The sequence below is a fragment of the Prosopis cineraria genome, unplaced genomic scaffold (assembly GCF_029017545.1).
Source record: "Prosopis cineraria cultivar Desert tree isolate PC_DT_omini unplaced genomic scaffold, ASM2901754v1 PC5, whole genome shotgun sequence".
Taxonomy (NCBI): Eukaryota; Viridiplantae; Streptophyta; class Magnoliopsida; order Fabales; family Fabaceae; genus Prosopis; species Prosopis cineraria.
Window position 1 is genome coordinate 4045412 of NW_026555336.1, and position 15056 is coordinate 4060467.

At 34.4% G+C, this 15056-nt stretch overlaps 2 protein-coding genes across 3 annotated transcripts; one reads left to right on the forward strand and one right to left on the reverse strand.

Moving 5' to 3' along the window:
* Nucleotides 1–6925: 6925 nt before the first annotated feature.
* On the forward strand, nt 6926–9666 carry LOC129311383 (BTB/POZ and TAZ domain-containing protein 4-like). Of its 2 annotated transcripts, XM_054953667.1 has the most exons (6): nt 6926–7143; nt 7353–7645; nt 7795–7925; nt 8524–8830; nt 8928–9241; nt 9367–9666. In XM_054953667.1, exons 2-6 carry the CDS (start codon nt 7415–7417, stop codon nt 9485–9487), a joined length of 1104 nt encoding a protein of 367 aa, XP_054809642.1. In that variant the 5' UTR covers nt 6926–7143; nt 7353–7414; the 3' UTR covers nt 9488–9666. The 2 variants fall into 2 exon arrangements, with proteins under 2 accessions (XP_054809642.1, XP_054809643.1); XM_054953668.1 differs by lacking the exon at nt 6926–7143 and having other exon boundaries at nt 7394–7616.
* Nucleotides 9667–9775: 109 nt separating this feature from the next.
* LOC129311382 (formin-like protein 6) lies at nt 9776–14417 on the reverse strand. The gene is made up of 4 exons (XM_054953665.1): nt 12731–14417; nt 12436–12635; nt 11111–11352; nt 9776–11005 (listed from the first exon to the last, which is right to left on the reverse strand). The coding sequence occupies exons 1-4, from the start codon at nt 14224–14226 to the stop codon at nt 10211–10213; spliced, it is 2733 nt and encodes a 910-aa protein (XP_054809640.1). The 5' UTR covers nt 14227–14417; the 3' UTR covers nt 9776–10210.
* Between the last annotated feature and the right edge of the window lie 639 nt (nt 14418–15056).

Here is a 15056-nt window from a genome sequence, read left to right on the forward strand (position 1 = left end):
TTTAAGTGACTAAAAAATTTATTTCCTTGCATATTTATTTTCCTGGAAACACTGTAATTGGACTTTTATGCTACCATAAATAGATATAAAAAATATGTTAAAAAAAATTGATAAATATTATTTTTCCCACTGTTAGTGATAAAATATTTTAATGGGTTTAATACATGTAGAAGAAAGGATCACTCGAACACTGAGTTGCGTGATAATGTAGGGTTGAATACGAGGTTATGATTAATGTTGAATTTTTATTAGTATTTTTCCTTAACCTAACCCTTTTTGTCTCGTGCTAATCATCTTGTTCTCTCTGATTTCTTACTACTTTTAATTTATTAGAGAGTAATCTTGGGCGGATTTAGCTTTCAATCATGTCTTCACACTCTTATTTCTTAACTGTCAAGCTATATAAGGGATATCCATCACAATATTATATTTGTTTAGTTTATTCGACTATGAAGATAGAATGAGTCAAAGTCAATTTTTTTTTTTTCTGAGTAGATTTTCGAGGTTTCAGTCTGAGACTGAGGAGGAAGGCACTCGGGTATATCACAAGGATTGAAGTTTGGATCCGTTGTTCCGATCTCTTTTCTGGTCAAAACAGAGTCAATAAAGTTAATCAAGTTCTTCCAAATTGTTGAGATTCTTCTAGCCATGTTTATATATTCATATGGTATGATATTAATTAACAGTTACTTTTCTTTCCAATGTAACAATATAAGAAGAATTTATATAAATAAATGGGTTTTAACTTGAAATAACGCTAATTAAATATTTCCTCGTATAAATTCGAGGATACAGTGAGATTAATAGTTAACAATGGGGGATCAAGGTACGGTTTAGTTTAAGAAATGCATTTTTAATTTTAAGATATTTATAATGAATTCATAAATATTATCAAATAATTTTATTATTTTTAAATAACAGCAAAACGATTTTTTATTCCAAAAATTATTATTTTTTGAAATCAAACGGGTATGGATTTGAGGGGTTGTATAAATTATTTTTCCCAATTAAGAAGATGCAAATTATATAATCCTAAATGAGATCAGCAATTGTTTTATCTTAAAAAATCATATAGAAGAGAGAAAAGAGTTAGTAAAATTAAGGCAGAGAGAGCATCTATTGCTAAGTAAACTATTCCTTCGGTCTTTATATTTTTAAATTTTTTTTATCTCTATATATAAAATGTTAGTATATTTTTTTAATAAATAAATCATTATATTTTTATTAAATTAAAAAGAAAAAAATCAGTATTTTTATTAATTTACTTTAAAAAAAATTATTTTTTACTTACAATAATTACAGGTAAAATTAAAATGTTATTGTATTTTTAATTAAATAATTAAATTTTATTAATTTACGTAATTTAATTAAAATATTTTATATATGAAGATGAAAAGAGTAAGAAAGAGTAGATCAGGTTACGGCCCTTGTATATTTCTTAATAAAGAAAGACGGGAAAAAAAAAACAATGACTTTCTGTGTTAATTAATTAAGAGTGATTGATAAATTAAAGGAGGGACACAAGATCCAAAACCTGGACTGCCATTATAACTGTTAAATAATTAAAAGTAAAATCCATCCTTACGCTCCCTCTGAACATTAGCTAGCGAATGCCACCATCACATTAACACTATTCAATACCAAATCCCCTAACTAAAAACCCTATATCAAATGCAATACTATATCAAATGCATACTATATATATGACATATTTTAAATTTAATATCTATAAATCACTTAAAACTTATCAAAAAGCTTTCAATATATTTTACTAAAATTAAAAAAATCTTAAATTTTAAAATAATATTTTTAAAAGTCAAATAATTTTTAATTTTGTCTCATTAAATTTCACAGTATCTTAAAATCAAATCAATTATTGAATAAGTTAAAGCATTAGTTTAAAAATTAATGATCAAAATTGTAATTAAATTGTGATTAGATCAATCATAAACAAAGCATTTTATGAAACTAATCAGGACAATAGTTCAAATGGTTTACTAATTCAAATAACTGGTTTAACCCAGATTTCATTGCTATTTAAAAATACATTCTTCAATAATGAAATTTTCTATCAGTATTTAATGTATGATAAGGAAGAAATCTGTGATAAAATGTCAATAACATGTCTTAAAATAGAAAAAAAAAGGAAGAATCACATTCAAAAATCACTCAAAAAACTTCTTTACAAATAAGAACCAATATGAAATTGATTGTTGTTAAAATAGAAATATAAATTTATTTTTCTCAAATTGAATTTGTTATTAATCTTTACTTATAAATAAATTTCTTTAAAGGTCCTTGAATGTGATTCTTTTATAAAAAAAAATTATTCTTTCGATGCTATATAAATACAACAGGAGGGAGTGCTAGTAATACATGTAACACCATTACGCAACCAATAAAAGTTAGTTTAATTGATATATATTTAGCTTATAATTTACAAAGTCATGGAATTAAATTTTTGCTAATGATAATGATAGGAGGTTTTTTGTTGGTAGACAATTCAATTAAACTTTTAGCAAAAAAAAAAAAGAACACCATCAACGCAACTTTCCAATGTTCCCAAATACCCCGTTGTGGTTTAAGAGGGGCAAGCATTGTGAATTAGGGTGATATGGACATACTATCAAGTTGCAACAGCTCTGTGTGTGTGGTGAGTGGTGAGAGGGGATAAAGAGATGGGCCAGAGAAGGAGAATTGATGAAAGTAAGAAAGCACACCGCACACGTGACCATTATCGCAGCGACGGAGGAGCGTCTTCACGTGTGATTGTGAATCCCTTCCCTGGACCACATCTTGCTTCTTGTTTTTTTACAAACTTCCCAGTTCCCACCCACTTCACTACACATCTAATTAATTTTGATTATATTTTAACCACCACAAGCTCTCTCAATGAATATTTAATGTAATTGTATGCATATCCAAATAAGTTAGCTCATTCCAAGCCCCCGTTACACTCTGATTTCATTAGTACATTCCCCCCACTATTCTATTTGTGTGTACGTCCCCTGCATCGCTGGGAAAAATAATAATATATTAAGCTCGTCTTAGTGCTCACTGCTGAGCTAAGTAGCTGCTTAGATTTTAGTGATGACAAATGGCACGACTTTGACTCTGCGACGTCGGCAAGCCCCAGACGGTCAGTAAGCTTGACCATTGATGCATGACAATGATGATGATGATGATGATGCATGATGCTGAACACAGTCTTCTCTCTCTCTCTCTCTCTTCTTTCTGCTTGCTTGCGGATGCAGAATGGGGTGGAGAAAATCATGGTTCCGAGGCCACTCAGTGCTCTGCTTTTACTCAATTAAATCTCAATCACAGTATGTGTATGTGCCGCTGATCAATGGCATCACGTCAAGCCTGGACCAGGACGCCCCCTTTTTGTTTCTTAAATTTATGACCACAACACAAGGGATCCTTCCAGAGACATGTACTGTGCATGAATTTGTTTTTACCTTTTTATGTGAAGGAAAATAGAGTGAACGAATTAAAAGAGATCAAATGGAAGTTGCTGATATATATTACCGAGTGTGTGATGTGCATTGCCACAAATTATACCTTTTTTGTTTTTTTCCTGATACAGTAACATCTCTCTCCAATTATAGCATCAAACCAATATATATTCTTTCCCATCTAAATTATAACTGATTTTTTTTTTTTTATCGCTAAGCTTCATCTAAGATGTAGGATACTCTGTACTTTTCAAAATTATTTTTTAAAAAATTTTATTCTTGTATTAATTAATATGGGTATAAGAAATAATTTCACTAAACATTTTTTCTCACTTTAATTTCATAATGGCTGAGGCCAAAGAGGAAAACACATACAATTTTTTGAGAGGAGTAATGAAATAACTATCTTTATTTTAACGTGAAATATAACTGGAAGTATTTTACTATTTGAATCAGACTGAGAATTATTCACTTAACCACCATCATTGACAAGTCTTATGATATTGTTCTAAAAGCATCAAGTAATAATAATACATGCATGGTCATTTTTTTTTTTTTTACCACCGCATGGCAGCCATTAAATTAAGTGAACTGATAAGATTGTATGTAAAGAGATGTATTGAGAGAAAGTAAGTAAATTTTCTAAATCCTTACTTACATGGTGAAGAAGTTAAGATTATATAATTTCAGTGTGATTTCATCATTTCCCAACCACCCAGACCATTAATATCTTTCCATCTCCACAAGTTATTGTTGCATTATCAATTTGTATGATGATCCTTGTTTACTATTATTGTGTGACCTCATTAATTTTCGCCACCCTCATTTGCCACCAAAATTGTAGTACCTTTTCTCTAGCTTGTTTTAAAAAATGTTTTCTTTCAGCAGTAAAATGTTTTCTTGACGAATGCAATTATATCTCAGAGCTTTTTCTTATTGGATTATTGAATTTTTTTAGACAGTACACCATTAACTTCATTGCCCACATTACTCAAGCAAACATTAATTGGACAAGTTTGTGTATTGTACATGTCTATTTTCTTAGCGAATCAAAATTTTTGGACATGTATCAGTCAATTGTGTATTGGACAAGTTGATATGCGCATTGGACATTTTGGACCTTCATTGGAACCTTTTATTCTGGACAAAATGACTTTTAAGTCTCAAAAAAATGAATTAATAATAGTTTGATTATCAAAAAAAAATTACAAAATAAATTATAAATATCAATTCACACAATTATAAATAAATTTTTTTTTGTTTCAATTTAAAAGTTACATTTGATATTTAAATATTTTTTTACAATTGAAACTCCTGAATTTGTAATAATCTATATTGATGTTTTCAATTTATCTTTTCAAAAAAATTACTGATGACTTAGTTGTCATTAATTCATTCATTTGTGACCTAATTGCTATTCTCCCTTCATTTTCTCATGATACTATTTTTCAGTTTTTGAATAGTCTTTGTTAGGCTTTTGCTTTTTCCGCTGGATGATTGGATAAATTTTAAATTTTTGGTACCAATATAGATAAGAATTTAATTCATATTACACAAGGTCAATGGGTTGAAATCTCTCTACAAATATAGAGTACATTATTAATGGGCATTTTGCAAGTACTTGTAATACATTTTTTGAGTCCATACATCATAGGTATATATTGACTCTGATGAGCTCTCAAGATTTTAATTCACCAAGCGTTTAGTTTATCAAGCTTTTTTAAATTTATGAAATATTCACACATCTAGGTCAGTGGATGCTTTCATTCGCATGTGAAGCTTGATAATGTGATACGAACCGATCGTACTTCTGCTCCAAGCTGACTCATCTTGAACCTGACTTGCTGGCCCATCACTAATTTAATTGGGCCATACAGCCCATCATTACCACAAAAGTTGGCCCATAAGTTTTTGTACGGACATTAATTATTTAATTTGAAAGGGCTTGATAACCGCTCTATGCGTATGCTCATTTTATCATTTACGAAGCTATATATTTTTGCCTAACTCTTAGTTAAACCACGGTTGATTAGTCACAATGTGGATGAAATTGTTTTCTTGTTTATTGAGACTCTAAATATTCTGTTGTACGTTATGTACAAAGAAAAAAGCGGGATCCGATCTGTTGCGATTAGCCAATTGCAGATTGCAAAAGTTACATTTTCTGCCATGTATCAGTCAATTTTTAAAACTGATTTTTTTCTTTTTTCTTTTTTTGGCAACAATCTTTAAAACTGATTGAACTAATAAATTTAACCAAAAATTCATAAGTTAATCATGACAAAAATTCAGTCGATTTATGAAATTCATTTAGAAAATGGATGGATAAAAAGATAAAAATTGACAACTTATATTTAAAAAAAATCAGAACCAACTCCTCATATTTCCTCAAACTTAGTGTATGTTTTGTTTTTCATTAACCAAAAATCAATTTATCAAAAATTCATTTAACAAAAGTTAATTTAGTGAAAGTTAGTTATTATAATAAAATTTATGTTTTAATTTTTTTAAAGTCATATTGATAAACTGAAAGTTATTTAAATTATGATAATAAAATGTATTTTTAAATAAATAATTATCAAAATGGACATTGATTTATGATTATTTATAATTTTTATTATAAATATAATATATTTGAAATGTTTAAAAAATGTGATAAAATATTTAAATAACATAAAATTTGATATGTTAAATAATAAAAATAAAAAATATAAATTTTGATATATTGAAAAAATTATATAATAAATAGTTCAACATACATTAATATTAAAAAATAACATGATTCAAAAAATATATATGATAATTTTTTTATTCAAAAAAGCTTAACCAACTAAACAAACATTTTTGAGTAATAAAAATTTTAAATAAAATAAAATTTGATATATTAAATAACATCCCACATTTTAAAAGTAAAAAAATAGGTACTTAAATACATCGATCATTCAGCACAAAGTTTTAAATCTTAAAATATTGGATAGAAGTTAATTTGATAGGAAATTTGTAACAATCATGTTCCCTTATAAAAAAAGTTTAAAAATAAATTACAATTATTATATCAAACAGTTATAAATAAGAATTCTAAATCTAAATTGAGAGTTATATTTAAAATTTAAATGTCTTATTTACACTTAAAACTTTTAAATTTATAACAATCTAAATCAATAGTTATAGCTGATTTTTTTAAAAAAATTATTAAGGATCGAACTATCATAAAAAAAGATTGTTCCAAAAAAAGAAGGGGGGAAAAAAAAGAAGGGGAAAAAAAAAAAGCAAGGCTCAGTTAGAGAATGCGGTGAACGTTAGAGCAGTTAAGCAACAGCGCGGGAAAATAGCGCGTGCGTAACGTTATTATTGATGAACAGATTAAACATCCAGAAGCGCGCGAGCGAGAGTCTCATTTGTGGGGTTTGGTGCGAAGAGGACTGACAGATGGGCTCGTGACTCGTGAGTTTTTGGATAACATAATCGATCCCATTTCCCTGAAAATCTCGTCCTTCTTCAAGAAACCATGTGTCCATGATGCAATTCGCATTATCACTCCGTTATCCCACCAATCACTTCCCACGTCGTCGTTTCAGAATTCTGAGCACTGTGTCATCGGAAAAGTGATATTCACCATTTCTCCGATTCAAGATTCCGTTCCCAACAATCATTTTCCGACTGCTTCGGCTTTTATGCCCTCTAAGTACGTGATTTCCGCACTAACTGCTTTAATCAATTTCATTTCCATTCCACATTCCTTGACTGGATCTGTTTCTCCCATTACAAAGTTGGGATTGAAACAAATCATGACGTAGTGTATGAAGTAACGGATGCTTGACTGGGTTTGTTTCTGGCATTAATCTTCAAAAGCCATGTAGTACCGTTTGATGATCTGTTTTTATATTTATGCAGCTGTATTGGAGAGTGGATCACAAAGTGAGGTTAAGTTGGATCGCAGATATTGTGAATCATTTATGGAGGTCAATAATTCAATTCCAGTACCGCCACCCCCTTTGCCTAGGTCGGCATTAACCAGCTGCACGAGCCAGAAAAAGTTTGTGAACAATTTAACGCCAAGGAAGTGCAGCTATGTGTCCCCGGCAACAAGAGATTTGTGGGATCGTCTTTTCGACGAAGGCTATAAAGCAGATGTTGGCATTAATACTCGTAACGGTGGTATTATTTTTGCTCATTCTCACATTCTTGTAAGTTTATTCATTTCAATTGAATTTGTACCTTAGTCGTATAATATTAGTATGCTGAAATCATAATTGCTTCTTTACTAACAATTATGTGAGTGGATGTTTACGTTACTTGCTGAATCCATGCCACTTACATGATACCGTAAGAACAGCGAATGGGTTCTCCAGTTTTGAGAGGCATGCTAAAGCAAGCAAGTCGTCGTTATGGTCGGCGATCTATTTCCATTCTCGGGGTTCCACATGACGCAGTCCGAGTTTTCATTCGATTCTTGTATTCTTCGTGGTATGTTCTATCCCTTTTATTTACCTCACAATCTTCAGAACAGGCTCAGGCGCTCTTAAAAGTTTTACTCTGTTCTTACATCTTAATTTTTTCGGTCACTATATCTCCTATAGTTTATTAGTTTGTAGCAGCGCTCTTAAAAAAAAAAATTCTAATTTTGCTCTTGTTAATCTTATGGCAAAAATTTCATGCTAGGGACAACAAGAAGTATAAATTTTCAAATTATTGGGATTAAATTTATGGTCACATTTGCTTATTAGAATAAAATAGAATGAAATGGATTGAAAAAATTAAGGGGGAAAAAATCATCCTTCTCCTATATTAAATATGATAAAATTAATACATATAAAAAAAGTGAGGATCGTTACACCCTTCGAAAATTATATGAATCATTATTCTCAACTACATTAACTAAATTACCCCCTCTTTTATAAATCTGTTCACTTATTTTTTTTGATATTTTATTTTTTAATCCATTCTATTATATTATATTCTAATAAGCAAACGTGACTTGTAGTGAAATTCTATAAGAATAGCACAATTACTTGACCGTAGCAACTGTTGGGAATCATGACTGTTTTGACGCTTTCTTTGATAGCTATGAGAAAGAAGAAATGGAAGAACTGGTCTTGCCTTTATTGGTGCTGTCACATGCATTTGTTGTCCCTCACTTGAAGCGTGAATGTGAAGAAAAGCTAGAGATGAGTTTGCTCACTATAGACAACGTAGTTGACGTATTTCAGCTTTCATTGCTATGTGATGCTCCCCGGCTGAGCCTAATTTGTTACCGAATGATCTCAAAGAATCTCAAACCTGTTTCAGAGTCTGAAGGTTGGGAAGCAATGAAGCAGAGTCACCCATTTCTGGAATCCGAACTTCTCGAATACATAACCATGGAAGAGAATGTAAAATATCCCGTCTTCTCTTTAATTGCTCTCGATTTTTCTTGTCTTTTCTGGATCTGATTTTTTTTTTTTTTTGGTGGGATGAATTCACAACCAGAGAAAGAAGATGAGGAAGAGGAAGAGTGAAGAAAGGAAGATCCATATAGAACTGTACGAGGCAATGGAAGCACTGGTTCACATCTGTAGAGATGGGTGTCGAACTATTGGTCCACGCGATAAAGATTTAAAAACGAACGACGCTCCTTGTGGTTATGCAGCCTGCAAGGGGATAGAATTGCTTATTCGTCATTTTGTTGCCTGTAAATTGAGGGTCCCACGTGGTTGCATTCATTGTAAGAGAATGTGGCAACTATTTGAGTTACATTCTCGATTATGTGCTGATCCACATATCTGTAAAGTTCCTTTATGCAGGTAATTTATCTAAATACTAATGGATTAATTAACTTTTCTATTTATATAACATTTAATGTTCGTAAGCCAAATTGTTATTCTCACCTCTCAATTATCTTAAACCCATATGAATCCTGTCGTTTCAGGAGTTTCAAGCAAAAAATATCAAATCAAAGAAAGAGAGATGAGATGAAGTGGAAAATATTGGTTCAGAAGATTTTGAGAACAAAGGGAATTGCTGTGGCACCAATTTTTCAACAGCAATAGCCCAAACTTGGCGGGAATGAAACGAAATTGGCGCGGAATAAACTTCAAGTTGAATATTGTCCATCCATGTGCATATATATGAAAGCTTCAAATTGTAAATTTGTAGTACAGGGTAAACTTCGATTTTATTACCTTTGTTGGTGATGAGAAACAATACCACAACTAAGCTTTTGCGAATTTAACATGTGAGACAATCCAGAGCACAATGTTGTTCCTTTCTGCATTTACCACAAAATTTTTGTACTCGCTTTTCTCAGATGAAGTGCTAGGAAATAGGATCTGATCAAGAAATGCGGCAAAACTGCTATTTATTATTAATAATTGATTAAAAAATTACATATAAGAGCCTCTTGGGTGAAATCAATGCATTATAAAATATGAAAATTTGTAGAACTATGATCTAATAAAACCTATCTCAACTATGGTATATGTGCTGGAATCAAAAAAACAAAAAAGATGTGTGTCGTGCACTTCCCATTGAGAAATTGAAGTTTGTTTCATATTATGTTTGAACTTTGAACATAAACCTCTGCCTCCTTCCTCTGTAAACCAGAAAGTACTTACCACAGCTTCTTGTTGTCTCCCCAACATTTACATAGCAATTTCAGGGAACCATTTTTATTCATAAAGCTGTACTCTTCCAGTGATACTTCGGAATGAAATCTTGGTATAGTAGAACTATCCTTTTCCTGAGAAACTATTGTTGCTTCATATTTTACAGTACTATGGAGATGAACTTTCTTCATCTGAACTTCTATCTTGTCTTGCATGGTACTTGTTGAGAACAGGCAGTGATGCACTAGCAGCTATCCTGAAAGATCTTGCAGCACCAACCATAACTCTATCCTGCATCCTTCCAACTTCTTTGCACACTTGATCCAAAATATTTAGAAAGTCCCTTACAATCATGAAGATTCTGAGAGGGTGGGCTTCTTCCTTTGCTGTATCCCCATGAAAGTACTCTGTCACTTCTTTCACAAGTAATAAAGCCTTTCTTTCATCATCCTTAATCCTAACAATTTTCTCTTCAGCATCTCTCAGAAATAGCTTCATGGAGTTGAAGAAATTCCCTTCCATATCTGATTTTTCGTATGGCATAACAGATCTCACTTTCTCAAGCCCCATTTCGAGCTTTGCGACATAGCTGCTTAAGACATCTGAATCCATTGTTGCTGCTTTCTTGACATTGCTGAGGTCTCTACCTAGTCCAGACACAACCTGCAATCCTTGCTTCTTGAATTCATCCTCATTGAATTTGGAACTCATTTTCTCCTGAACACTCTCATGTGCGGAATCACTGCCTGCACCTTCAGATCTAATGATCTCTTGGACCACAAAGTGAAGCAATGTAGTCTTACCATCAGTTCCCTTTATGTCCACCAGTTTTAGCAGCGTCTCCAGTTTAAAAGCTTTAGCATCACCACGATTGGTGCCAACATTCATTCTGTTTCCTGTCCTAAGAACAGCTTCGAGCAGTTTGAGGAACAGCCGACTGTTCTTCAATTCCTCACTTGCTGCCTGGTAACACAGACAAATAATTGGTTAATTTCTCAGGAGACAACCGTGAATGTAATTGCAGGAAAGAAACCAAGAGAGCTAGACCTTGATTTAAGCTATTGTTACCTCAAGGGATTGAAAAGACTTCTTCAGGTAATTAACTTCAGTATCAAAGTTAGCTCTGTATAGCAAGGCCTCGACTCTTTTAAAAGCAAAAGGGATATCAAGCACCGCTTTGAGAAATCTTTCTGCAGACCCAAGTTTTGAAAGGTCACCATCATACTTTTTAAGCTTTATCTCTTCCTCCTTAGTGGGAGCCATCTTTACCAGAGTTTCAAACAGCTCAGTACCCAAACCTTCAGGATTACCTGCTTTGTCCAAAAACAATATTTGACATTTGTTACACTTACTTATTCAGTGAAGTAAATAAACCAGAAACATCAGATATGGAGTAAAAAAAATATTATAAATCAAAATTAATTCAACTAAGACTGTAAAGTAAAATATGAAATCAACCTTCACATTTAGATAATACGAATTGAGGATTGGTACATCCATAACTGGAGATCAAGATGGTGAATTTGCAAAAGATGGAAGAATGAAAGAGTAAGGATGGAAGAAACTGGAAAGAAATTTGAGTTAAAAGGAAGAAAAAGAGTATTTCAACAATGATTGGGAGAACTTAAGCAAGCATGATGTAGATATATGGAGTCCTATCTATATGATGCAAATTAATTAATGAGAAATAACTCGCAGAGAACAGCCAGACTTTTCTCATTTGTGATATTCGTGGCTCAGAAAGCAGGGCTCTTGCTTTAAGAGGAAGCTAGATAGTCACAACTGATGGAGAAGGGTTATGTGAATGGTAAGGATGATTGGAAGGATTAACTGATTGTTCACAGCGGCAGTGAATATCAACACTTCCTCAGAAGAAGGGGAAGGAAACAGTTTTGGGAATATTTTGTTTGATTTCTTCTTCATCCCAAGGCAGTTGAAGAACAAGAGTGATCATAAACCAACGTGTTCAAATCTATGCTTCTGAAAGGATGTCTAATAATTGGACCACTAAAGACATTGAGCTAGATTCGGTCACAAAGACAGCACACAATGCTGCTTACTTATACTTAATATAGATGTAAAGAATGATGATGATGCCTTTTTTAGTTTTGTTTGTTTGATTTCTTGAACCATGCAGTTTTCTTTTAGATTCTCTTTGCTTGTATTGTTGGGAAATTGCTATGGGGAAAATACGAGCTTGTGACTCCATATTTTGCAGGATTCTACAAACACACACACTCACACACTATACATACATTGAACGTGTCTTTTTACATGTGTTACAGAAGTAGTACTCTGCAGGTGACATCCAATTGTGTAACTAAAATAATTGAGAGACACTAGTGATCAAGAACGATTTGCGTGTACATGAACTTGTGAATAAATCAACTTACCGTCCAAAAGAGCTTCGCACACTTCATCTCTCGTCACATTTAGTGCCCTTAGCAGTATAGCTATGTTCTGTGACTTCTTCGGGTCCAGCACCTTCTCTTCCTGATCAACAGGAGGAAGAACTAATTTTCTTGGACGTTCTTTGGGAACGACATTTGTAGAATTGCAGCCAAACAGGCTCTCCATCATGTCCTCATTCAGTCTACAGAATTTTTTTTTTTTTCAAGGAACACTTATTAGCTCATAGTTAGTTTCAAGTACTAGCCCAGAGTTGTAGTGAATGGCAATTTTACTTACTGAAATGAGCTTGATTTTAGCTGGTCCCACACAGTAGCACGATCTGAGGTTGCTCGCACTTTATCCCAGTGCAAAGCCTTTAACTTGGGTTTCCCTCCGTCCATGTCATCGGCTTCCATCCTCTCGGAAGAGGCGAGCCTTTGATCAACATGCTCAGAGTCTGAAGCTTTTGTTACACTTTTACCAGAAGCAGCTCCTTCACTTGCAGACCAAGACTGTTGCTTTCTCGATGGAGAGGATGAGGGAACACTAATTGCCGGAGACACTGTTTTCCTTGGTGTTGTTTGAGGGTGTCGCGGTGGAGGAGGAGGAGGGGGTGGCGGAGGCGGAGGAGGATATTTGGGGGAAGTCCTCGACGTGTCCTGGAGTGTGGAGTCTGTTGACCGGAGATGCATCAAATTCGGTGCCGGAGGTGGCGCTGAGAATTTAGGCCTTCTAGAAGCACCGGAGGCCACTTGTTTATCTACATGCTGAAACGGTGTCGATCGAGGTGGCGGAGGAGGAGGAGGCGGTGGAGTCTGCTTTATAGATGGTATAATGACAGGCCTTACCTCCGGCGAAGAAGCAGACAAGCGAGATTTTGGTGACGTTCTCTTTGAAAAAGGATGATAATTAGTGGAATGAGCCTCACTCCTTGTAGTCACCGTCGGGCTACCGTTAGCCAGAGAACTCTGGCGCGAAATTGGAGTATAATAGCCATCCTCGCAGCTCACCGATGATCCGTGCGGCGTATGAAACGCCATGTCGTGGCTTTCCTCGTCGGACGAAGACGACGACGACGAAGATATCGCCGGAGGGTAATTCCCATCTGGTGGCTTAGTTAGCGGCGGCAATGGCTGCAATTCAGGGCTTGGCCGGTACCGATCGGATCGCTTTGGAGGATTCAGCTTATGATAAGGCGACTTGTTTCCTCCGTTGGACTCGATGGGCTCACTTACTGATTCAGTTCGTGGAGGCTCCACCGTCCCAATGTACAGAAAGTTCGACGGTGGGGCCCCCGAAGAATCCTCCTCAATCCCCCGAGAATTCCCACCCACGAGCTTCTGGGTCTCACTAGGGTGCTTCACACGGTGTCTGTACAAGAAGAAGGCAAGTGCCGAGAGCATACCGAGCGTCACAATTCCAACAGACATGGCAATTGCGACCTTCTTCGTGGGCTTGTTCGCCGGCGTTGTCGCCGTCGGGTTCGAAACTATTGTCCCATTGGGAATCGCCGGCGGTGTCTGATTCTGATCTGGCGTTGGTCCCACGGGATTCTCGTGAAAGAAAGGAATGTCGGGAGAAGATGGGGTGTCCGGAGGCGGCGGTGGCGGCGACTCGACTGCGGCTGGTGGTGGAGCAGAACCTTCCGGGAACAACGGTTGGTGCAGAATTCTTCTCGCCTGATATTCATGGAAAGTTCTGAAGCTGATAGCTTTGGTCCCGTCTGCCGTGTGTGGCTCAATGCACACGGATAATGATATGATATGAAAGAAGATAAAGAAAGGAACTCTCATGCTGAATTATGCTGGGTTTTGCAAATTCTCTTCTCGCTATAGGAATTCATTTCCAGATTTTGGTTAGCTTCTGCAGAGTCCTGAGCTCGAGAGATGCGAGTGAGGGTGAGAGGAAGCTTGTGTCGGTTGTCATGTAAGATCTTGGCACTGAGACAGATTCCGTCAGCAGGAGCCGCGATTTTTCTATTCTAATTAATGAATTATATAATTTTATTTTGGCCTGAATTTTAGAGAATACGATTGAAGAGAGTATTAAATGCAACTGTACACCCGTTAAATCATCGGTGTCTACATTCCAGGAAGGGGCAGGGAAATTGAGTAAACGTGGGAGCGACGGTGTACTTGGCCGGTTCGTTTTTCCAACATAAGCACGAAAATGACAAAGTTGTGTTCACATAACAACAATTTAGTTTCACCAGGAACCCAAAAAAAAAAAAATTGGTATGTTAATGTCCTTTACTGTTATTTAATAATTAATAAATATAGCTTTATTATCATTTCCCAAAACAAATAAAGAGAGAGAGAAATATTAGTTTCGCTATGATCTGGACATCTCTCGTTGTGGGCGTGGGCAAACTGGCAAAGCATAAATTCTATATCCTCAAGTCCTGCGTCCTTGCCTTTGGCCACTTGCTCTACCAACTTTATCACTTTATCTTTTGAGATAAATAATACATATAAAATATTAAAATTATGCTGCTCATCATCAGAATCCTGAATAATATAATGTACTCGCTGTAAAAAAGAATACTATGATTTATTCATATTAAAAAAATATCTTTTCAAAAAATAAATAATAAACTCAAATTACAAATGATCGTTTTAAACAA

Coding starts and splice junctions, on each gene's coding strand:
- LOC129311383 (XM_054953667.1), top strand. CDS start 7,415: ATGGAGGTCAATAATTCAATTCCAGTACCGCCACCCCCTTTGCCTAGG. Junction 7,926..8,523: donor CGATTCTTGTATTCTTCGTG/GTATGTTCTATC, acceptor TTTCTTTGATAG/CTATGAGAAAGAAGAAATGG. Junction 9,242..9,366: donor TGTAAAGTTCCTTTATGCAG/GTAATTTATCTA, acceptor CTGTCGTTTCAG/GAGTTTCAAGCAAAAAATAT.
- LOC129311382 (XM_054953665.1), bottom strand. CDS start 14,226: ATGAGAGTTCCTTTCTTTATCTTCTTTCATATCATATCATTATCCGTG. Junction 11,353..12,435: donor GTGCGAAGCTCTTTTGGACG/GTAAGTTGATTT, acceptor TGGACAAAGCAG/GTAATCCTGAAGGTTTGGGT. Junction 11,006..11,110: donor AGTCTTTTCAATCCCTTGAG/GTAACAATAGCT, acceptor CTGTGTTACCAG/GCAGCAAGTGAGGAATTGAA.